This window comes from Pangasianodon hypophthalmus, chromosome 16 (assembly GCF_027358585.1).
Source record: "Pangasianodon hypophthalmus isolate fPanHyp1 chromosome 16, fPanHyp1.pri, whole genome shotgun sequence".
In the NCBI taxonomy this organism is placed as follows: Eukaryota; Metazoa; Chordata; class Actinopteri; order Siluriformes; family Pangasiidae; genus Pangasianodon; species Pangasianodon hypophthalmus.
Genome location: NC_069725.1, coordinates 3,289,396 through 3,314,327, shown reverse-complemented (window position 1 = coordinate 3,314,327; position 24,932 = coordinate 3,289,396). Strand labels below are relative to the sequence as shown.

Genomic DNA, 24,932 nt, shown 5'->3' with positions numbered 1-24,932 from the left:
AAACACATTGCTTATGGGATGTACAGTCTTTTGTCGAAGGGTCCAGCATGGGCGCACCTAAACTTCCTAAGCCGTATGCAGTAACCATTGCTGTCAAGAATGTCAACAACCCATCAGAACATGGACCACATGTTAAACAAGTAATGATTGTGGAGAATACACAAGCAGAACTGCTCTTGGACACTTCTACAGCCACAGACCCAGATAAAACATTTGGATATTCATTTCAATATTGTCTAAAAAAAAAAAAAAAACATTTTTTGATCGTGTTCATTCACCACATTGTATAAAAAAGCTATGTGTTTTCGCTTCACACCTGCATGGAGCTGCCCTTAAGCAACAAAAAATAAAATCGGGATTAGGTGGAGTGAAATAACAAAAAAAATAAATAAATAAAATAAAATAATGAATGTTAAAAGGGAATTAAAATAATAAAGTAAATAAAATAAGTTGAACGCTCATCATTAATCCGAGGCCTAAAACACTTGGAATAAATGATCAAATGAACCAAAGAACCATGCTCAAACAATGATCAAAAGAACTAAAATTCATGCGATAAATTGTTAATGTTCAAACTGGATTGTGTTTAATATGTTTATGAGAAAATTCCATAAAAACAACTCATTGTTAAGTTACCATTTGATTCAAGGTCACATGATTACTAATTGCACACACACCTGGATTCAATTCCCGGACTCACATATGCAAAGTATTGCTCTGGGATTCTCTCACAATGTTACCAAGCTTTTTTATTTTGTGTGCATGCTATTCTGGTTTTCATCTTGTTCTGGTACCTGTTTTTTAGTTCTCATTCGTGATAATCCATTTGCTGATCACCTGACCCCTGCCGGTTTGGTGATTCTGACTCTGCCTAACACTTTGGATTTGTCTGCCTGTTTTCAATAAAGTCAACACCTGCATTGCAACAGTCTTTGCCGCCTGACACAGTATAATTACAATTTCCTGCAACTCACCTGCAGGAAATGACCTTACGGACAGTTCTATCGTAGTCTTTCAAAGTATGCTTTGTCAATATAACAGATGGATATGTTCAAGGTTCAAGGTTCTATATTTGTCACATACATATTACACACACGTGATGTAATGTAGTAAAATGTTTTTCCTTAGTGCCTCGTCGCACAGTGCAACAATGAACAGAACAACAACGAACTAGATATACATGTACATTCACATATTAAAAACAGAATATAATAAAATCTAGTAGACTATATGATGAAGTTTAGCAGCCTTTAGAGGAATGTGATGTTGAATAAGAATATGCATAAATAGAATATGTTTAAAACAATACATATACAGCGAAGTAGTGCGCAAAAATTGTTTATTTCTGTATAGAAATACATAGAGCTGTACAGTGTAAGAGTTTTTAAGTAGTGTGCAAAAAATTGTTTTTCCATAGTACAAACTGTTTGTGTCTGTGTGTGAGGTAGAAATAGAAAGCCGGACCGCCTGATGGTAGAATCTCCTCCTGAGTCTCTCTGTGTTGGTCCTCAGGATCTGAGTCTGTGTCCGGGGTGGTGAAAGTCTTTTACAATTCTCCTGGCTCTGGTCTTGCATCGCTGGTGGTAGATGTTTGTGATGCAGGGGAGAGAAGTTCTGATGGTCTTCTCTGCTGCCCTCACCACTCTGGACACCTCCGAACCAGGTGGTGATGCTTCCGGTGAGAAGACTCTCCACAGTCCCAGTGTTGAAAGGCTTCAGCACCCTCTGAGAGACCCTGAACCTGGCCAGACCTAACAGACCACAGTCCTGCCTTCTTGTTTCCTATTGGCTCACAGGACTGTGCTTCATGAATTCACAAGTCAAAGTTCACCCAGATAAAGTGGGGGGAAAAAATTATAAATGAAGCAAATGTGCATCTTTTCCACTCTGCATCCTTTGCCCTTCACCAAACTGCCTTGTTTACTTGGTTTCGTTTCAGTCATTTCTACCCAATAAGTCCAAAAAAATAATATAATCTAAAAATAGAAGTTCTGTGCTATGAAAAAAGTTACGCAAGTGACATGTATTCTGCAATCACTGCAACCCTACTACTGAGTCCTAGCTAGTACAGGTTAACTAGCTGATAACAATAATAATTATTATCATTATCATTATTTTTCAACATTTCATCTAATTATGGCACAGAAGAAGCATCTTTGGCTTGGGAAACAAAATATTTAGAGGAATGCTTGTTTAACTAGACAGCATCTGTTACACCACTGTATGAGGAGGTTGTTTGCCTTCCGAAGGCAGAAAATCAAGAATTTGAGCTGCCTGTTTGACCTGACTGTATTCAGCCACAGTTAAAGTGAGACGTCACATTGTATACAGATGAATATCTCAAAAAATAGACAAACTCTTGAGGTAAATAATCTATTCATTTCTCTCTGTGTTTGTCTGGAAAAAAATAGCTTTTCTCAACGAAAAAAAAATCAGCCACATCTCAAATGTGCAAAACATGCACTGGTGGTTAAGGAAGACCAAAAAAAAAACCAAAATAACAGTCCATTGTGAAAGTTGTTTAAGTGGAAATTAGATTGTAAAGCTGATAAGACTTGTTTGAATTCTTCTTCTTCTCTGATCTGGAGGGGAGGATATATAAATGATTCATAATGTACTGCTGACTGCTGAAGGACAGGGTCAACAGTGGCACTGAAACTGAAATACCAGGTAATAATCATTGCGGTTTTAGCAAAGGTAAGGTCTGCTGCATTTCAAGAAAAATTCATCCAAATTCTCCTCCCATTACAGCCTGGGAACTGATAAAACCCGCCCACCCCATCCAAAAAACACACTCAAACACACGCACACGCAGACAAGAAGAGAAAACTTTCAACCACATTCTACTTTTTAACTACAGCCGGATTAGACAAGAAGCACAATAAAGACAAAATGAGGACGATAAGTACTATTATGATCATTCTCGTCATGACAGTAAGCCTGTATTTTTTTTACATTTACATTTTTTTACATAGATTTAACTGATTAAATTACACAGAATGCATGCATTCTAAATGTTATTTATATTTTGTAGCTTGATATGGATGCAGTAGAGGCAAAAATGTTCTACATAACTAATAGTTAAAATAGTGGACACAGCCGTTGTTTCATTTTTTACATTTTAGAATAACAGTGATTATATTAATGTTTTAATATAATGAATTTGGAATTATGCAGGTACCACAAATATGTTGCGAAACTAAAAACTATTGCCTCAGGTTAGGACTCATTATCTGCTCAATACAAACTGATCTATTTCAGGGACATGAATAAAATATATTTTTGCATCCATGGATATCAACTTCACTATTTGCTTTTCTTAGAACTACATTCAAAGCATTTAAGCCTTTAGAACAGCATTTTCAAACAAGCTGTGACAAAAGTTGAAAAAAATGTATTTATTTAAATAAGATATGAATATTATATTACATTCAGTTAAATATGCCATGCCATTTATTTCATAATTAGGAAAGTAAAATAGCTAAAAGTAGGATAGCTACTGTAAATAATTAACTTTATATTTCACTTCTGATTATTAAATATGAATATCAAATGTGACGCTGCGTCAAAATACAGTCCCTTGTATATCATAGTATATCATGAAATAGTTTGGACGAGGTTGTTTAATTAAAATAGTTACAGTTCGGACACAAACAAAATGAACACATCTGGCAAAGTGTAGTCAATCAGATGTTTGGTGTTTAAAATTTGCTTCTTTAATTTTTCCACTGGCATTATAAGGCAAATGTAGCTAACGGGAAGGTAAAGCTCATAGCCACCAGTTTAGCCAACTGCAAACTGCATGCCACACCAAATGATGTTGTGGAATTGTTCATGTTTCATGCCAATGTAAGCATAATCTGCAGGTTGAAGCCAACATGCTGATATTATCATTGTCATAAACCAATTCTTTCCCTTCTGCTTTTCTTATTTGACTTTAAGTCCAGGCTTTTTATTAAAAATACTGACTAAATACAACTTTTATCTCAGAGGTTTTCTTTTTCTCACTTAGGGTATAGGCATAATATCCACCCACAGTAAAATCAGGCAGAAGAGAACATGGATCATTGACTCATTCACTATAGAGGAAGAAAACCCTGGCCCTCACCCATATATACTCGGCACTGTGAGTATTGTATTTTGTCATAGTATTCTGTTAAATTTGTATAAAACCTCTACAAGCTGAGAACAAACAGCGAAAAAATCACTATGGAATTAGTTTACACATAGTACTGTGCTATATATAATGCAAATACCAATCAAAAACGCACATTTCAATGATGTAAATTCTTTGACACTGTGTTCTTTACAGCAGAATCATAATGCTTTTGCGCTGATCCAATTATGATGTGAAGTGAAAACACCCTGTCCCTCCACGAATATAGCACATTAAAAAATAAGTGTTAACTCCAGAGAAACTCCATGAAAACACACACACACACACACACACACACAGAACCACACTTTCTACAAACATGTCATAATCGTAACCTATATCTGCATAACAAAGTGTTTGTATGCCATGATTCTCATTTTATACCAACATGGCAAACAAAATACACATAAACATACTGGTTATTATCTATCCCACTCGCTCATGTTATTATAAACTGTTTTGTAATTATGGCTGGTAGATCGGGATAGACAAAATAAGCTTAGATCAAGATGAATGAGAGGTCAAGAGCAAACAAGACTGTGCAATGTGAGCTCATCACGTACTATGGTGGAGTGTCGAGCATAATTCCTCATTGTGTTCTTATATTCTATTATATAATCCTGTATGGGGTGTAACAGATGAGTGTAATAAACCAGACAGTTCGCTTTGTGTGGCTGAGATGGAGTGTGGTTATTGGCAGGAGGTTTCAGCAGCAGACTTATTCCATTAATTATTGACCTTTGAACAGTTCGTCTTGATCCCAAAACTCTTGAAATGATCCTATGGTTAACCCGGGGTTAGGCTAAACAAGTCCATGACACAAATCGTAGTCTCAAGCACAATGCCTGAAAGACACTGTAACTCTCACCAATCACAAGCTTGGTGTCAGTGTGACCATGACCATTGCTACGCTATTGTTTATGAGTTTCTATGCAGCCAGTTCAGATTTCAGTCAGCTTAAAAGTGGTTATCAGAACACACAGAAATAGATTAAGTTGTATTTAAAATTTGTTGAGTATTTTGTATTTTGTTGCTATTCACTTTTTATTTCAAGCACCTTTTTCAAAATTTCAAAAACCTAAATTCAAGCATTTTTTAAGCACTTCAAGGACCTGTGCAAACCCCGTAGTAGCTATATATAGCTTCAAAATTAGTGTGAAAATTTGTTGTTTGATTTTTGACCATTTTGAGCACCAGTATACAGGAACTAAAATTGTGACCACAGGCACCATAGGACTGGTCCAAAGAAACATTTGAACCAAAGATCATACCTAATTTCCAGAGAATTGAGAAAATCTCAATTCAAATTCAAATCACGACTCCATAATGTAGAGTAAGAGTGCAAGTCATCAATAATTGACATTGCTGCTTTATTTAGGGGGACTAATATCATGCTAATTTAAGATGCTCAGCTAAATCAAATAATAATAGTAGTTAATATCCTTTATATTTGTTTGTGCTTTTGTTTTAGATAAACGTGGAGCGAAGCTATTTGGTAATGTTCTTTCTCAAAGGGAGGGGTGTTGATGAGGAACCTAAAGATGTGTTGAGTATCAACGTCAGAACTGGGGAACTTCTTGTGCATAAGAAGGTCGACTATGAGACCTATCGAAATCTCTCGGTACATTTTACTTGATGTTACATTTATCATAAACATATTTAAAATGAATACCACAGCACTGCTGAATTGATTTTATCTGGACAGAAGATGTTGATTAATTTTCTATAATAGCAGCTTTCCCAATAATGCTGAGCTAATTCAAATCATAGCTTTATTTTAATGCACTCATTCTAATACATTATTGTTTCTATAGTAACAGCTAATTCACAGGACCTTGTATGATGGACACTTTTTTAAAACAGTTGTAAATAGTGTGTTATTGTTGATATGATGCCACTTACTGTAAGGATAATTTGAAACGTTTATGTAAGAAGTGTCCAGTCATAGCGTTTTGTAACAATCAAAGGCAAAGCTGAAGAGCTGCATGACATGCTGCATTTTTTGTGTTATTAACTTCAAGAGAGGGGAAAGCTGCTATAATCTAAGTGGGAACAGGAACTAACCTTATTTGTAGTCACTCCACAAAATTAAATGTAACTTAAAACAGCTCAAATTTATGACACATTGCTCTTTAATAAATGAAAATTGTGATGGCAGATCGCTGTGGTGTAACAAAACATGCTGTTATAGGAAAATAATCAACTTTGGAGTGGTAACAGAAATTCTGCTTTATCACACCACCACACTGTTTATTATTTTCCTACAATAGCACACCCCAAGTATAAGATTAATTTCAGACACCTAAAATAAAAGTTCATCCGAGTTACTTTAATAAATACCTTTTGTTAGTACTGACAGTATTATCATAAATAAATTATTATAATTATCATTAATACCTTATGACAGTACTATATGTACTATACATATATTTAAATAACACATTATTAAAGTAGCTCAAATTAACTTTTATTTTACTTTTTTTTTTTACACAAATGACAGAAATTCATTTTATACCCATGTGCATCATTTGGCATTTAGTGATGTATTTAAATCCAACATTATGTCTCTGTTGCAGTTCAGGTTTGAAGCAAGGGATGAACGTCTCAATCTGGACACAAGACTTGGAGTTGAGATAAAGATCTTGGATATTAATGATCACGCACCTGTTTTTAAATATCCTCACTATGAACAAAAACTTGAGGAGTCCGCACCTCAAGGTGACTTAACACTACACTGTCCATACAATTCATTTATCTACTATCTTACAACATAAATTCTAAGAATATTAATATCAACACAATTGAACTAGCATTATAAATACTGCTATACTGTTAAATAATGTTAGGATTAAAAAAAAAGTCTAGTTTTTTTATGTGCTGTTCAGGTTTACTCAGTTCATCTCTAATACATTGGTATATACCAGTTTGCAATCACCTGACTATTTTTAATCTCAAAAACAATCACAAAGTATTTTTACTTCTTTTCATTAGTATTTTAAGTGTTTTGGTGAAAAAGAACAAGAACAGCAGTAACAACAACAACAACAACAATAATAATAATAATAATAATAATAATAATAATAATAATACACTGTAATTGTCTACAGTATGTACAGTCATTTCTCTGGCTCAGGATTTGATCATTGCTTTGTATGAAGCATTATTAGAACATTATTTTAGAAATCATCTTTATTTTATTTTAAAAAGATAGCACTTTCCTCCGTGTGTGTTATGCTGCAGTCCAATATAGGCTTCAGGTGTGTCTGCTTGTGTTAGCCTTAACCCTCCCCGGTTGGTAGCTATTGTATAAATCAGTAAAAACCAATGTCAAAAACCAACATGTAAAACATGTTGCCACTTTTCACCATAGGGTTGTGCATCATATTGCACTGTATTTTAACTAAGATTTAATACAGAAATTGTGCACATCAGTATTCAGACCTCAGATGTAACTACAGACTTAAGGACTATCCAAGGACTAACCAAGAGTGACACATGCAGGGTAGAGTTTAGCAAAAACAGAGGTATTTCACAAGAAAAACTGGTCAAAGTCAGCTCAATACACTGTCCCTATTTACGCTGAGATTCCACCATGCAGAAACGTAGTGTTAATATCTGTAAACATGCACAACTGACCACCCAACCAACCAAAAGCTACATGTGGTGATGATCTTGTGTATGTGTACACATAGGTAAAAGCAAGTATAATTCATGGCTTAGGTGTTGCAGATGAATGCTCAGGCACATATTCTGTCAAAAACTTTTTATTTTAAATTATATATCTATCAGCAAAAGAAAAAAAAAAAAAATTCTTTAAGCCTCAGTTCCTATGCCTGATTTTTTTTGTAAATATTGACATAACCTTTGTAATTAAGTCACCATCTCTGAATATAGCCCTTAATGAACAGTAACAATTACCACTTAAGTAAATTATAGACTTTATAAAATTGCTTACAACACACTGTCACCAAATTACAAAATGATAAACTCATGTATGAAAACAGCATAGTGAAAACATTCCTGAAATTAATCCTCATGGAAAGAGTTGTGAACATGGAAGGGAAACATACACAATGGTGATGTAGTTTTATATGTATGAAGTTAGTAATAAAAGTTAGGAAAATTAACTATCCTTAATTTTCCATGCTAAGTGACTTGTGTGAATTAGAGAATGACACCATGTTATTTTGTTTTATAACTGGAAATTTCTCAACAGGTGAACTGGTTACCACAGTCTCTGCTTCAGACGGTGACGACCCAACCACACCTAATGGCACCTTCACATTCACACTCGAATCTGTCACCCCAAAAACGGATAATGTTGAATTTTACATCACTCAAAACAACACCACAGGAAATATTTATTTCAAAGGCTGCTTGGACTACAAGGTAAATGAAATTCAGTGATCTGTTACACATAGTGTTTTATTGCTAAACTACAATGGATATAAAATGTCTACCCATGTCTGTTTTTTAAGTAAAATAAATAAATAAATGAAACCAAGATAAATCATGTCAATGTGATATAGCAACCAACAAAATCTAAGTGAAAAACTAAAAGAAATATTTTAGAGGAAAAAAAGAAGAAAAAAAAATCACAGTAACCTGGTTGAAAAAGTGTGCACACCCTTTTATAATGGGGCAGGGAACTGTGCTCAAAATTAACCAATCACATTTCAACTCATGTTCATCATATATGGAACCTCATTGTCAAAAGTTGTCGTTCAAGATAGTGGTACATAAGAATTTCCAAAAAATTAGATACACCATGGAATACCGTTAAGGCCATCATCAACAAATGGAGAAAATGGGGCACCACACTGACATTACCAAGAGCAGGCCGTCCCTCCAAAATTGATGAAAGGACAAGAAGAAGAATAATCAGGGAGACTGCCAAAAGACTTACGGCAAGATTAGTAGAGCTGCAGGAATATCTGGCAACTATCTGCATGTGACAACAATCTCTCTCATTCGTCACATATCTGGGCTATGGGGTAGGGTGTTTAGGCAGAAGCCCTTTCTCATAAAATAAACATCCAAGCCTGCATAAATCACCACAAACCATGTAGGAAATGTGTTATGGTCTGATGAGACCAAGGTAGAACTTTCGGGGCATAATTCTAAATTATATGTTTGGCGCAAAATTAAGGCAGCTTATAACACAATGAATACAGCACCATACAGCATGGTGGTGGTAGCATCATGCTATGGGGCTGCTTCTCTTCAGCTGGGACTGGGGACCTAGTCAAGAAAGAAATCCGAGTCAATAAAGGAATGGCTTAAGAAGAAGATCAATGATTTGGAATGTTCCAGTCAGAGCCCAGATCTAAATCCTATCAAAAACCTGTGGAATGACTTGAAGAGGGCTATGCACTGGAGATTCCCTCGCAATTTGATAAATGTGTAGCATTTTTGCAAGAAAAGGTGAAATAAAATCAATTATTGCATAACTGTGCACACTTACGCAACCAGTTATTTTAAGGGTTTTTTGTTTCTTTGTTTTTATTTCCCTAAAGCGTTTTGTATTTGTCTTTCACTTTGATGAATTGTGCTGGTTGCTATATCAATTTAAAGGTGGCGAAAGATCGGACATTATATATCCTGGTTTAATTTTCACAAAAATCTGCAATTTTAACAGGGTCGTGTAGTCTTTTATATTCACTCTACATTAACCAAATTTTTACTATGCTAACATATAATGATAACTTCTTTAAGGAAAGTTTAACACTTGATCAGGTGTATTGAACTACAGTGTTCAAATTACTGAAGTTTGAATTATTGAGTTTTCATTAGTTCATTTATGGCGAACGAACGAACAAACAAACAAAAATATATAAATGAGGTAAAACATTTGTAAGTAGAAAAATATAAATAATAAATTAATATAAAGAAACATACAAATACTGCAAATAAATGAATAAATAAATACATCTATTTTGGGATGGTATATATAGATACTGTGCCAAAAGAAGCACAATCATATAAAAACTGGCATATCTTCAGTCTTCTAGCTAAAAGATTAATTAACAGTTACTGCATAAATGATCACAATCGGCTAAATCCAGAGAGAAAAAGAAGGCTCAAACGTTGTAAAACTGATGTACACTTGCTGATGTACACTAGTAGTGCATTTTGCTTAACACAAGCAAGTGTAAGAGCGAACACTCAAAGCAACTGCTAAAGCTAGCGTTGCCAGATGCATCTTTATCCCAAGGCTCCCTTTCATTTATCATTATCCTGTGTTGGGTTTGCAGGTGTGTAGCAAGGTTTGTGGTGCTGCCAGTGTGCTTTAGTGAAGTGCTGCAAGATTTGCACATAGCAGTGCTTTTGTCAAAATTTAATGCTGGGCTTTTATTTAATCTGAAGTATTTCCAAATGTATACACCTCTCTCTCAGTCACGCACAAATATTAAAACCAGGGAGTGTACCTCGATTGTAGTGTGCTTCAATTTTCAATTTTATTCAAATCGGATCTAGGCTTGTAAATTGATTTGGCAGTATTGTAGACTGTTGGGCCAATTTTCCAAACAGTAATAAAGTGTTAATGAGATTACAAATTATTTATAAGTTTATAACTCCGAATTTTATTTGTTTAATTGTTTGTTAGTATTTATCAAAAATATAGAATATATTTATGTATAAAAATTGTATCTTTCCAGAAAGCACAGAAATATACTCTCCTGATCAAAGCCACAGATAAAGGAGACAAAAAACAGCTGTCCAGCACGAGCACATTGGTCCTGAACATCACTGACAAAAACAATCACCTCCCTGTAATCATTGGTCACACTGTGAGTACTAAACTGTTTATACTCTTACAGAAAATGTATATTAAGCAAAATAACTTCAGTCAATCTGCCCATAAAGCACATAACGATTTTTGAATGAATTACAAGATAGAAATTCAGAAGTGTGTAAGATTTGTGCAAAGTAGCATCAAGTTAAATGCTACATCTTCAAAACTGATTTTATGGAATCGTAAATCGTAAATCATAATCTCGAGCAATAACCAGCCTGTAGGTGTTAGCTACATTAGCCTGGTGCCCATTCACTCAGTTCTATGCTTGAATTAAATTTATTTGGATAGAAATATCTGCAAAATAAATAGATGTAAATGTAGTACATTTTTAAAGTAAATCAACTAAAATGTATGTTGTTTTAGTTCTTAGATCTTGATATTTCAGACTGTTGTAGGATAACAAGCCCTATAATAATGTATTGCTAGTAAAATGGTACTTTAAGTGTCCAGTGTTTATTGACAGTATAGTATTATCTTTGCACTCTTCAGGGTAATGGAACGATAAAAGAACGAGAGAGAGGAGTGGAAGTTCTGCGCTTGAAGGTTAGCGACCGCGACAGTCCAGGTTCACCAGCCTGGAAAGCTAAATTTACTCTTCATGAAGATCCGGAAAACTATTTTAAAATCCATACCGACCCCAACACTAATGATGGAATCCTGACTGTTATAAAGGTATTTCTGTGCTTTTTGAAGAAATATGCAAGTTAGAAAACTGTCATCCTGCCATCTGTGTTTTTTTTTGTTTATGTTTACACGAATGATTTTAAAACCGAATACACAGTGAAACTTACTACTGGCATCTATTACCTAATAAACGACAGCTTTTAACTAGCTAAAAAATTTTATATATATATATATATATATATATATATATATATATATATATATATATATATATATACACACACACACACACACACACACATGTGTGTGTGTATATATATATATATATATATATATATATATATATATATGTGTGTGTGTGTGTGTGTGTGTGTGTGTATATATGTCTTCTGTTATACTGTGGACAGGGGTGTCGTGGTATGAAGTTTTCATGGTATAACGTAGTCTAAAAATATTCATGGTATTAATTGACTTTATCAAAACACAAGCCACTGGTGAAAAGTGAAGGAAAACATTATTTGATATCTTGTACAAAACCATTTTGCACACTACATGTAAGAACTGTAAGAATTTCGCTCTGAAACATGATAACTGCTATTTATCAGCATGCTTAATTTTAGACAACTATCCAAGAATTTCAGTACAAACAGAAAACAATTAGGTAGAGAAATTTTATGTCGGCGCGGGATCTGAGCAGGAATTGGTTTACCGGCGAGCGTGAGCAGAATATTAACGGAGCGCTTGCTTGGGCGGTTAGCGACTAAGTGGAGCACGAGTCCATAGAGCGGAAAACGTAGAGGAACGTCACACCGCTCCGCTTCGCTCACATGGTAAGGAACTTGATCAGATAAAATGGTCACAGATAAAAATGCATTTTAATCTTCATTTTTAACAAAGTAACCGGCTAGATAACCACCTGATCATACATAATGACTAACCTTGGAACCCTGACACTGTAACAGCAATAATTGTCTAAATTATTTAAATCTTTATTGAATTATTTAAATGTAAAATTGCATATCTATTAGGCTTGAGAAGACTAACAATACTATCAGGAATTGCCAGCAGATTCAAACAATTGCAACAGCTATCAAGTTTAACGATTTTAAATGTCTGTCGGAAAACATGCTGCCTGCAGCTTTAAGATCGACAAAAATAAATTGCCTCATAATATAAATCTCGTAATATGTTTCTTTCCGTCTATTTTGTGTCCTATACTGTAATAGCCTGCTGTCTGACTTCAGAGCAGAGCAACAAAACATCTTTCTCTAATGCACCTTGGCTTCCCTTGCCTGTGCTTGCCAAAAAGATAAAGCTGTGCGTGTCTTCACTCACAAAAAAACATGAACAGGGGTTTAAATTATGAAAGTGAAACAATGAGTTGACAATGAGTCACTATACAAGAATTCAGTAAGTATCTCTGCTGCTGTTCAACACAGAGCACATGCATGCAGAGTTATAATTTTATTTAAATTTTATAATGAGCTTAGTTAGAGCTAATAACTAGTTAGGTTATTAGCTAATCCTGATTTCAGTTCTGCAAGCATTCCTGACCTTGTTAATAGGTTTAAAAAAATCAGTGCTAATGCTACTGTCCAGCAGCTACAACCCACTTGTAACCAGCTTCTGGTATTTTTTATAGTAGACACTATCAACAATCATTGATAGGCACGATAGGACAATAGCATATGAATGTAAAGTTTATTTACACTTTAGTTTCAGGGTGTTAAAATAACTCACCTGGCTGCCATATGAGCTTCATAAATAAAAATCTGTATTGGAACCAGGCTAAGAAGAAGATACTGGAAGTACACCTTTCAAAAATTAAGATGGCAGGTGGAGACATTTTCACTAATAATTTATTACTGTATCTAATTTTCTAGGGGTATTGAAATTGAATGATCAGTTAATCTATATTAAAATGATTATTGACCCCCATACCAACCAAATGAATGATTTTAATGCCATCAAACTAAACTGTTAATATTTATAACACTGTTTTTTTTATAACACTTAACTGTTTATATTTATAACACATTTAGGAAACACTATATGTACCTTCTACAGCTTTGTCAAAGTGGTGTTAGGAAAAACATGCTAATAACTTACAAGATATAGATAAAGAAGTACAGTAACACAGTATCTCAGTCAGTCAACTCACACTGATAATTGATGGCTGCTGTTTTCTCTTCCACGTAAAGACAACGTTGCCTAAATCTTACAATAACATCATACGTTTTGATATGAGCCTTTCATGAATTCTCCAGCATTCTGTTATTTTATTAATTTGTGCAAGCTCATGAATGTGTTATAAATGATCTATGTAGGCACCCTTCAAATGAAGTGTTACTGAAACTTTTTTCTTGTTCCCTAAATACACAGGCAATGGATTATGAAGAGCAAACTTCAAGAAACGTGTCAATTAGTGTGGAAAATGAGGTGCCCTACTTCTTCTGTAAGGTGAAAACCCGTACATTATGGGGCTTATGGGATGTAGAGACTCTTCCCAAAGAGTCCAGCACAAGTGCGCTATATCCAGTCACCATCACTGTTCAGGATGTCAATGACCCTCCAGAATTTGTACCACCTGTTCAAGTCAGAATGATCAAGGAGAATGCAAAAATAGGAACCTTCTTGGGCAAACTCACAGTCAAAGACCCAGATAAGACATTTGGAAACTCATTTCAGTAAGTGAAACTACCTTTTATGTTATGTTTAACTGTGCTTGACCCTTAAATATGGTAATCATGATTACAGAAATTAAGAGAAGTGCATAATTTGTGAGCATGTGAGGTAATTGCTGGATCTTCATATGTACAAACTGGAATAAATCTAAGGCTCTAATTTTAATTTCTTCTCTGGTTAATGTGCATTAACAAGCATAAGAAATACACAGCTATGTGCAAAACCATTCACACTGCTGCTGAATGTGAAATAAATGTTTATTCTGGATGTTAAAAGTGCTCAAGAAAATACACCAGTTTTGCACCAATATGTAAAGATGAGGAGAAAGAATCACTCATTCAGTCAGTTCTGTGCTCCTGACTAAATTTCTTGTTTTTAATATTATTTTTATTCAGTCATATAAACATTTTTAAACTTTGTCTGCATAGGAGCATCACGAATATTGTGACAGCTGATATCTGATTACAAACTGAACTGATTAGGCTTATTTATGTTTCACTACGGCACGTAACTATCCAACAATTTGATCAAATCATGAAAAAAACACACACTTGGTTGTCGAAGGGGCGCAGAACTACAATACCCATCAGTCCCAGCATGTTACATGACCATGACATGACCACAGCTTAGTGATCACTCACACCTGTTCTGTGTTACTCCTAATAAGCACCCCTATTTTTTGCACCCCTAATAAGCACCCAAGCTTTTTTTTTGTTGTTGTATTTTTGTGTGTTGTCACAGTATCGCTTTTCACGTCTTTGGTTTTGTTAGTATCTTACTTAACAAATAATATCTACACTTGCATCTGCCTTCACCTCCAAATCCCTGGCATTAGCTAGCAAGGTTTTAGATAACTTTAGGGATACTGAATGCTTTTTCCAGTGCACTTGTTATACTAGCTCCTTAAACAATGTGATCTTTGCAGGCAGACACCAAGGCAAGGTTAGGCAAGGCAAGGTTAGGCAAGGCATGGCCATCACTTTGGTAAAACATATTTATGTTTGCTTAAAGCACAGTACAATTTTATTAAAAGCCAGTGACTGATTTCCACAGTTTAACCACTGTGACACCTGGCAGCTTTTTTCCGACCATTACGCATACACTATACAGAATGTGTATATTTGTTTTTGATCACTAACTGGATCTTGATAAAGTCTTTATAACTCTCTATATCACTCTCTCTCATCCAGCTTTGTTAAAGGAGAAGATAAAAATAACTGGGTAGCTGTTGATTCAGAAACTGGACAGGTTCTTGTGAACAAAGTTATGGACAGAGAATCACCTTTAGTGAACCAAAGTACCTATACAGTTATCATGTATGCTGTGACTAAAGGTAAGACGTAATGCATGTAATGCTTTATAACAGGGGTCTTCAATCTTATCCGCAAAGGGCCAGTGTGGCAGCGAACTTTCATTCCAGCCAAATAGGAGGCACATTTGATAGTTGATTGGAGCTTAAGAGAACTGATCAAACAAGTGGATTCAGTTATGACTCCTGCCTGGTTGGAACGAAAGCCTGCAGCCACACCGGCCCATTGTGGACATAATTGAGGACCACTGCTTTATAATAACTTAAAAAAATCTTCAGTTATATCACTTATTAAGCCATATAAACCAGGTTGCCTGGGATTCAAATTTATAAAATTAAAAAAAAAATTCAATATGTGGTCGGACAGATTTAAGAGAATCTATTACATATAGTTTACATAAAATATTTAGTTTTTCATCTAAATGTGATCTCATTGCTTATACTAAACTTAATCTAAACAATTTTTTAATTACTAGATGAATAGAATTATGTGGTGATGAGTGGTCATGAACATGATATCTATCTATCTATCTATCTATCTATCTATCTTTTACAAAAGGAATACAAAAGCTGAAAAAAAAAAATCAGAACAAAATCCATTGAATTTACACGATTCTAATGTGTAAATTGGTTCCACACAAATGAAATATGTAACTTCAACATAAATTAACCTCTTACAGTTTACATAATTTGTTAAGTCAACTCGTTGGTTCCATGTGAATGAACTGACTTAGATTAGTACAGTTTTAAATGCAGTTTCTGCATTGTTTGGTGATTGATCATGTTTACATAAAGACTAAAATTGATGTGAGACTCCTCACAGAGGAGGTTCAAACCCGAGCCCAGGTTCGAGCCCAGGTTCGAGCCCAGGTCCGTGGAGCTGTGAGCTGGCAATCTACCCACTGTAGTAAAATTTTTGTTAAAAGTAATTATAATTAATAGGAGTAATTATACTGTGAGCAGTGAAATCACGTTTTGATAAGTAACTAAATGTTTTTATGTAAACCACACGACATTTTCTTTTAAATCTCCCTGACCACATATTCCCTTTTAGCCGCCTCTAAAATTAGTAGCCTCTGCCTTGATGAGGTACAACTGCACACAAGCTCCAAATAATAAACTACTTAGTGAATCACAAATGGGTCAGGTTACTCATTAATCTATGAATGAGATTACATATTGCATTAGTTACGAAGCATTTAGGGAACTGCTCGTTATTTAAAGAATGTTCTTCTGAATGAGTACTTTTTTACATTTCGACAAACCCACCCCAGTTCATCGCTGTAAGCATGTGTTTAGTAGCTTTATTTCTGTTGCATATACTTTTACTGCCAAAATCTGCCACTCCATTAGTTTTTAGTTGTTTCAGCACTTGGTTCCATTAGTTAGTTTGTTTTTATTACTAATGTCAGACCACCAATTAAAAATATTTCTCCTTGCTTCCACTACATTAAGCATATCATCTTTTTCATGATTTAGCAAGAGCGTTAAAATGAGGCACTTATTATTATTCACCTATTTCAAAAAGCCTTTTATTCTTCTCTCCCCTGATCTACAGCTCAGCCTCCACAGACCGGTACAGGGACGCTGCTCATCCTCTTAGAAGATGAGAATGATAATGTACCACTGTTAATAAATAATACAGTGAGTATGTGTTTATCAGATGAGAAAACCATGACTACCATCACTGCTGAAGATCCGGACCTTACACCACACACTGCACCATTTCACTATGAGCTACTGGAAGATGACGAAATGCAAGGAAAATGGACGATTGAACCAAAGGATGGTACAGTTCCTGAAAAACAAACATCACTAAATGTTTCATTTACCATTTGTCACCTAAAAGGCAGGTGGCACTAAATATATGTAGCAGTATGGTCTCATGGTTGCAAATTTGTAAGAATCCTCATGATTAGATGCTTTATAACTATATACTTACTGTGGACCCATGACCTTTGGCCTGTAAGAGTTAGCACAAGAGCAGGTTTGGAAGAAATTCATGCAAGAAATACAGTGAATTAATATAATGAATGGAAAAAAGTGACTTTTTTTATTAATAATCTGGTCTCACTGCAGGGAGGACTGCGTACCTATTCAAAGAGAACACAGTCTATGCAGGCCATTACAAGATTAGGATCAAAATATCAGACAATCAAGGCTATGGTTCAGTCCAAAAACTGTCCATCACTGTGTGTGACTGCACCAGCAAGTCTGGCACTATGACTAAGTGTGACAACACTGTTCGCAATTTCAAGGCCCAGCCAAGCCTTAGTGCCATTGGGATAATGAGCTTTGCTTTCCTCCTTCTGCCAGGTAAGGCCAAGATGCAGGACCTACACTGACACAACTTCAGAATTAAATACACTGCAAAATTCAAGTTTTATGAGGTTGTTTTGGTAGATAGATGTAGATGATTCCCTGTTAGTCTTTTATTACAAAGTGAAAAGGAGTGAGATAGATAGAGAGAGAGAGAGAGAGAGAGAGAGACTATTCTGTACATAACCACTATGCATACAGTAGGTGTAGCTTCCACTTACAGATAACAAATGTTACAAATTACAAAACAGATGCTGTAACACAGAAAAAAATGACATGCTGCTACATCTCATCTACAGCTGTCTCTAACAGGTAAAACTGCAAATGTATTTTTGTTTGACAGTGGTACTCCTGATGACTCTTTTATTCTGCGAAAAGCGAAATAAATCCATGATACTGCCTGATGATGTTCCTGGGAATCTCATTAGATCCAACACTGAGATGCCTGGCACAGATTGCAAGGTAATCAAATATACTGTCTTAGAAAAATGGTTGAGGAGTCCTCAAAAGTTCTTTGGAGAGATAAAAATTCCTTGATTTTAAAGGCATTCTGCTTGAGAGCCTTTGATAGTGAAGCACAGTTGTAGGGTTCTAAACTGAAGAATTATGCTGAAGAATTAATAAAGGTTGTAGATGTATCTTTTTTAAGAGTGTGTATTATTTAAATAAGTACTATATCTATAATACTGTATACTATCTATGTTATATTCTTTACCTCAAATCGTAAAGGCACAGAGCAAAATAACACAACAGCTTTTTCTCTCTATTTTTATAGTATTACTTTTTTTTCCACAGTACTCAAATGTTGCCGTTTTGCATTTAACCAGTTAACTATTACCTATTTTGTGGATCAAAGGCCACGATTCATAATGTGTTTGTGTGACATGTTTTTTCTTTATATGCCATTAGCCATACAAGCTACAAGGGTTAAGCAACTCTCAACTATACATATTGATAAAGTTTCTCATTCTTTTCCATAAAGGTCCCACTTGAAATGTGCCAATCAGTCATGAGCCAGAGCACTGTGAAGATGTCCAATGGATTTTCCAAACAACATTCAATGCTTCATAATGTATGTAGTTACATTCACCATTACAAAATACAGTTTACTGCATGAACTTTTTAAGATCCTCAATATGTGATGATGATGCAAAACATTAGTGTAGACAGGGGCAACAAAATACACAGCAGAAAAATATAGGCCACATTTGGTTAACTGTGTTTTACATGAGTGTCATGCAGCCAACCAATTTGTCTGCATGCATATGTAAGCTGATGAAATGTCATTAAAGGCCAGATTTGTAATATTGATGGTTCTTTTTAAAATGTTTGGCTTGATGCTGAATAAGAGAAGATTTAGCAATCATAGCCCTAAATGTGAGGTGTGTATATATACTGCTATTACTGAATAACTTCCCTTTGAGTCCCCTTAGTGGACAATGGATATTTAGTTTCCATTAGAGACTCCATTTAGAGACTCACTAAACCCGAGACCAAAATTGAATTGTTGGTCTTGGCTAAGGGATCCCAACACTGCTCATCACCCGGAGAACACCATCCCAACGATAAAGCACAGTGGTGTTAGCATCATGTTGTGGAGATGCCTTTCATCAGCAGGGACTGGGAAACTGGTCAGGTTTGAGGGCAAGATGGATGGTGCCAAATACAGGGCAATCCCTAGAAGAAAACCTGTTCCAGTCTGCAAGAGAATTGAGGCTGGTGCAAAGGTGCACCTTCCAACAGGGCAACACAGACTTGCTGCCAGTGACAGACTGGCATGGTTCAAAACCAAGAACCTGTATCTGTGAGAATGATTCAGTTAAAGCCCAGTCCTCAATCTGATTGAGAATTTGAGCAAGACTTGAAAATTGCTGTTCAAAAACATTCTCCATCCAGTCAGAGCTTTAACAGTTTTGCCAAGAAGAATGGGCAAAAATGTCATGATCCAGAAGTGCAAAGCTGATAGGGGCACTTTCCAAAAGACTCTCAGCTGTAACTGCTGCCAAAAGGAGGGGATTAGGGGTGAATACTTATGCAACCAACAAATATCTTTATGTTAATTAATATTTGTCACAATAAAAAATTATTTTACAAATTCAAATGTTTGACATTAGTAAGCAAATCAAATGGCAAAAATTCAGTCCATTTTAAGTCAAAGGGGGATGAATACTTATGCAAGGCACTTTAGCCTTGCTGTTGAGTGTGAGTGCATTCAGATTGAAAAATACACCATTATTTTTCATACACACTGACAGGAATTACAACAAAACTGAAATTAAGTTTGACAAATTAGATACAGGTAGAAATAAAGATCAGAAGCTGTGGTTAGGCTGGATCCTAAGCCAGAGGAAAATGGGAAGTCACATCACACAGGAATGTTATATACAGAGGCACCAGTTTTCATAGAAATTGTATTAATTCTGGGCGGGTCTAAGTCTGTGATACTCACCAGCCCACTATTCTTTTTTTATTTATTTTTTTATTTCCCTCTTTTAGGATTTCCAGGGAAGTTCTGCAACATCTATTGAAAATCAAATGCTTGGAAAATCCCTCTGCAGGGTAATTTATTTATTTATTTATTTATTTATTTATTTTTTGAAAACGCCATATTAGCTTATTTTTAAATTTATAGCATGGTTGCCAACTGTACTGTCTTAATGGTTGCAGCATTTGTACAATTTGTACACTCTGAGTTATAACAAACAAGCGCCCACAAAAATATTTAATTTTTAATTCCATATGAGATAAACAATTAGATAATGCAAATTTCATGTAGCAGAATTAATGTTAATGTACTCATAAATCACCCAACACTGCAGCTTGAGCTTGTAAAATACACTATGGAAACCTAACTTCATCTCTCTGTAGTTTAGTACTGCAGGCTGGTCACTCTGTATAAGGCAGCATGTTTGAACCTTTAGTTGGCTAAATTTGGGGAAATTTAAAGTTTTTTGGAGAGTGCATATCTATGGTGATTAGGGTCTTTTATCTAACTATTAGGCTTCTAACAGTATAATTGACATGGTATTTTTGATCAAATAAAATGTACAAAGTTTCTGCATTTTTGCATATGTCAAAATTATCATGCCAGTAGATGCCAGTAAAATCCTTATAGAAATGAGTTAAAAAGAGAAATTTCAGAAACAGTTTCTTCTTCAGACAGGTTTTGTCCCCAAGGACAACTTTTAAGTTATCAGGTTTAAACTTCAGATTTGGTGCATGTTTTACTAAATCATTTAAATATTATGATTTATTCTGATGCTGATGCCTATGTTGATTTTCTTTTGTCTTTTCTTACCAATAGAAATCAATGAGCAAAAACTGTGTTACTTACTACATACATGACGATAATTTTAAGAAAGTCCTGTCAGATCGACTTGATCAGGTAATGTTGTGCTATTTTTAATTTTCATTATATTTTACGAGACTTTATGGCCCATTGTCACAGATTGTATGAGTTCAAATTAATTTCATATTCAAATTCAAAAAATTCATTTCATTCATTCATTCAAAAAAAATCATCATATTCAAAACAAAAATAAACCTTCTACTGAACCTAGTAAATAGCCAATAGGCTAATTAAAGTCCAGTGTATAAAATAGCAATATGTACATACAGAATACAGGAACGCTAAACTCCCAGCCTCTGGGTCTATATTAGTGTCACAGTACCTTTGCAAAGTAACTTTGCAACTTTGTAAATTTTGCAATTTAATGTATTACATAACTATGTGAGTGTAAGCAGACTCAATTTGAAGACATTTCTCAGTGATGGTATGGAAGCATGCTTGTAGTGCATTCTAAGGTTGCTAAGGTTGCTTACTTTTGACATGAAAGTTTTTGCACCCACATGTGTGACATAGTCCCACAGGAAGCAGCTTAAATGCGGACAAAATGAAGCCACTTTTAGAAAGCGCTGTCAGCATTTTGTTTTGCTTTTTTGTCATAACAGAGTGCTTTCAAAGTTGACAAAAAATTTAACTTTTCAGAAATGGTGTCAATCTCTGTTTTAACTGCCGACCAATCTGGTCACAAACAAACATGGAGAAGAGAGTGTCAGTAAAAATTAGTCTTGTTACTGAGCAAATGAGATTTACATGTTGAGTCAAAACATTTCATTCAGCAATGCTATAATTAAACTACAAATAACAACTTTTCACCAGTACGTGATGTGAGTTGAACCAACCTTTATTTCACATTTACTACTACATTAAAATCTAAATAGCAGACTGGATTAGTCAGTCAGTTAAACCAGGTTAGTCAATACTAGCTGGTAAAAAAAGAAAAAGAAAAAAAAAAGGCACTGTTATGGTTAGTGTGCGTGTCATATGAGCCACTTTTTTCATATCAATACAAAAATACCCCAGCCAGAAAAGAATGAAAGAAAAAAAGAAAGAAAGAAAGAAAGAAAGAAAATAAGAAAAGCAGGTAAGTGTGATGGCACCCTAACACACAATGATCACCAATAATAACCAACTCTACCCAGGAACCAACTCTAACTAACAAGAATAGAATGATCTTAGAGAATTTTATACCATACATGTTAATGATTTTTATACCTTAAAATATAATTATAATAACTGTGATTTGCCAGCCTGATCTTATAGATACAAACAGAAATCATGCTGAGATATACCGATGAACTCATTATCAGGAATTATGTTTCCTGGAGTCATGTAGATTTCATGTGAAAAATAAAGAGTTTCCTGGTTATACATTTGCACTTTTTGACTATATAGCACACAGTTATAGAAGGGAATGATTTATAATCGCACTATCCAGTGTCACCCAGATGAGGATGGGTTCCCTTCTGAGGCTGGTTCCTCCTCAAGGTATCTTCCTCATATTGTCTCAGGAGTTTTTCCTTGCCACTGTCGCCTGTGGCTTGCTCATTAGAGATAAATGTATAAATTTAAAATTTATATTATGAATTTATATATTTCTGTAAAGCTGCTTTGTGACAGTGTCCATTGTCAAAAGTGCTATACAAACAAAATTTAAATAAATGTTTCTTTAACTTCTTTCAGTAAGATTGAAAAAAGAAGCCTGGCGGGGAAAAAAAAACTGGTGAAACTCTACTGCTAAATCCTACTGGACTTTATGTTGCACATTTATATCAAGCAATATATAATGATAAAGAAGTTTTGATTTGCTCACTACAGATGCTCCTCCAGCTCCACACTCCAGAACGGGTGCTCAGCGATTACAAGCCACACTGCTATGCGTATGAAGGAGAACCCGATGAAAACCGTGACGAAAACCTTGACACCCTCTACATTCCTGAGATTGATTTTCATCCGGACATCCTCTCAAATCTAGATTCACGCTTTACCAACCTGGCAGCTGTGTGCAGGCTTCATGTAATGTCAAAAAAATTAGGCTAACGTGTGTCTACGTGTGAATTTTATGAATTTGGAATCAGTGGAACAATTCAAACTTACACAAGGACTTTCTAACAGACTCATGCAATAAAACATTGTGAACTCTTATTTTGACTGGCCTGAAGGTGCAGTCAGACCAAACACAAAGAAAATCTGCTTGCCAAAAAATGTAAGTCATTTTAGAGAAAAAAGTTTGCAGAAGCACACCCACAGAAAAAAAATAGCTATCATCTTGGTTAGCTATGAATTTTTGAACCACAGGAACAGGACCCAATAAAAAGTGATAATAATAATAATAATAATAATAATAATAATAATAAAGAAAGGACAGGTTGTGGTGTTTTCTTTCTAGGGTTATTAAGTAGCAGTCAAACAGAACTTTTGCCATCTTGCTATTTTTAATGCAGCTTGCCAATGACAGTTGAAAAAACATAAGTAGCTAATTAAGCCATTACTTCCAATCAAAACATGTGTCCTCGGCCATATTTCAAGACCACTGGAAGCTATTTTTGGTCAAGCAAAATTTACTGTTTGTATGCTGGTGTGTTGCTTTCTTGATTCAAAATTTGCCAGAGTTAAATCTTCTACAGAGTTAAATTTACAACAGCTCTATTAATGTGCAACTCTAGAGGATTAAAAAAAAATAATAATAAAAAAATCTAGAGTTGCACATTAATAGAGCTGTTGTAAATTTTTAAATGTGTGTGTGTGTTTGTGTGTGTGCGCACATGTCATAATTTAATCACATGACATAATTTAAGTGATACTTAAACCCCAGATATCTACCCAAGTCCATTTAAAATAACACTCTATTTAAATAATCAATTTAATGTAAAATATAGTCAACTGTATCATCACTGCTGTGACCCAAGAAGCATTATCAGTCAGATTTGCACTTTTCAATATGTCAGATTGCCTCTCCCAACTGTCTTTTTTTTATTTTTATTTCATTTCATTTTAGCCATATACAGATATGTCAGGGGTATGAACCTCAAATTCTGCCCAGGCCACATCAGCAGGTTTGTGAGACCCAGAAGGGCCATAAAATAGTGCTGTGGTATCTGGCACAAAGACGTTAACAGCAGATCCTGTAAGTTGCAAAATGGGGCCTCCATGGATCGGACTTGATGGGCAGCACACCCCACAGATGTTCGACTGGACTGAGATCTGGGGAATTTGGAGGCCAAGTCAACACCTTGAACTCTTTGTCATGTTCCTCGAACCATTCCTGAACAATTTTTACAGTGTGGCAGGGCGCATTATCCTGCCGAAAGAGGTCACTTCCATTAGGGAATACTGTTGCCATGAAGGGGTGTACCTGGTCTGCAACAATGTTTAGGTAGGTGGTACGTGTCAAAATAGCATCCACATGAATGCCAGGACCCAAAGTTTCCCAGCAGAACATTGTCCAGACCATCTCACTGCCTCCGCCAGCTTGCGTTCTTCCCATAGTGCATGCTGGTGCCATCTCTTCCCCAGGTAAACGATGCACATGCACCTGGCCTTCCACATGATGAAAAAGAAAATGTGATTTATCGGCCCAGGCCACCTTCTTCCATTGCTCCGTGGTCCAGTTCTGATGACCATTGTAGGCACTTTTGGCAGTGGACAGAGGTCAGCATGGGCACTCTGTGTAGCCACAGACCTTCCTTGGACCACT

General features: G+C 35.3%; 1 protein-coding gene across 1 annotated transcript; it reads left to right on the top strand.

Moving 5' to 3' along the window:
- The first annotated feature begins 2,806 nt into the window (after nt 1-2,806).
- LOC113545654 (cadherin-like protein 26) lies at nt 2,807-23,380 on the top strand. The gene is made up of 16 exons (XM_026945086.3): nt 2,807-2,934; nt 4,013-4,126; nt 5,628-5,777; nt 6,733-6,874; nt 8,373-8,545; nt 10,816-10,947; nt 11,445-11,627; nt 13,962-14,266; nt 15,455-15,597; nt 17,132-17,362; nt 17,653-17,889; nt 18,236-18,354; nt 18,875-18,964; nt 20,389-20,451; nt 21,197-21,277; nt 23,054-23,380. The coding sequence occupies exons 1-16, from the start codon at nt 2,893-2,895 to the stop codon at nt 23,273-23,275; spliced, it is 2,427 nt and encodes an 808-aa protein (XP_026800887.3). The 5' UTR covers nt 2,807-2,892; the 3' UTR covers nt 23,276-23,380.
- Nucleotides 23,381-24,932: the final 1,552 nt, after the last annotated feature.

Coding starts and splice junctions, on each gene's coding strand:
- LOC113545654 (XM_026945086.3), top strand. CDS start 2,893: ATGAGGACGATAAGTACTATTATGATCATTCTCGTCATGACA. Junction 18,965..20,388: donor AACATTCAATGCTTCATAAT/GTATGTAGTTAC, acceptor TCCCTCTTTTAG/GATTTCCAGGGAAGTTCTGC. Junction 21,278..23,053: donor TGTCAGATCGACTTGATCAG/GTAATGTTGTGC, acceptor TGCTCACTACAG/ATGCTCCTCCAGCTCCACAC.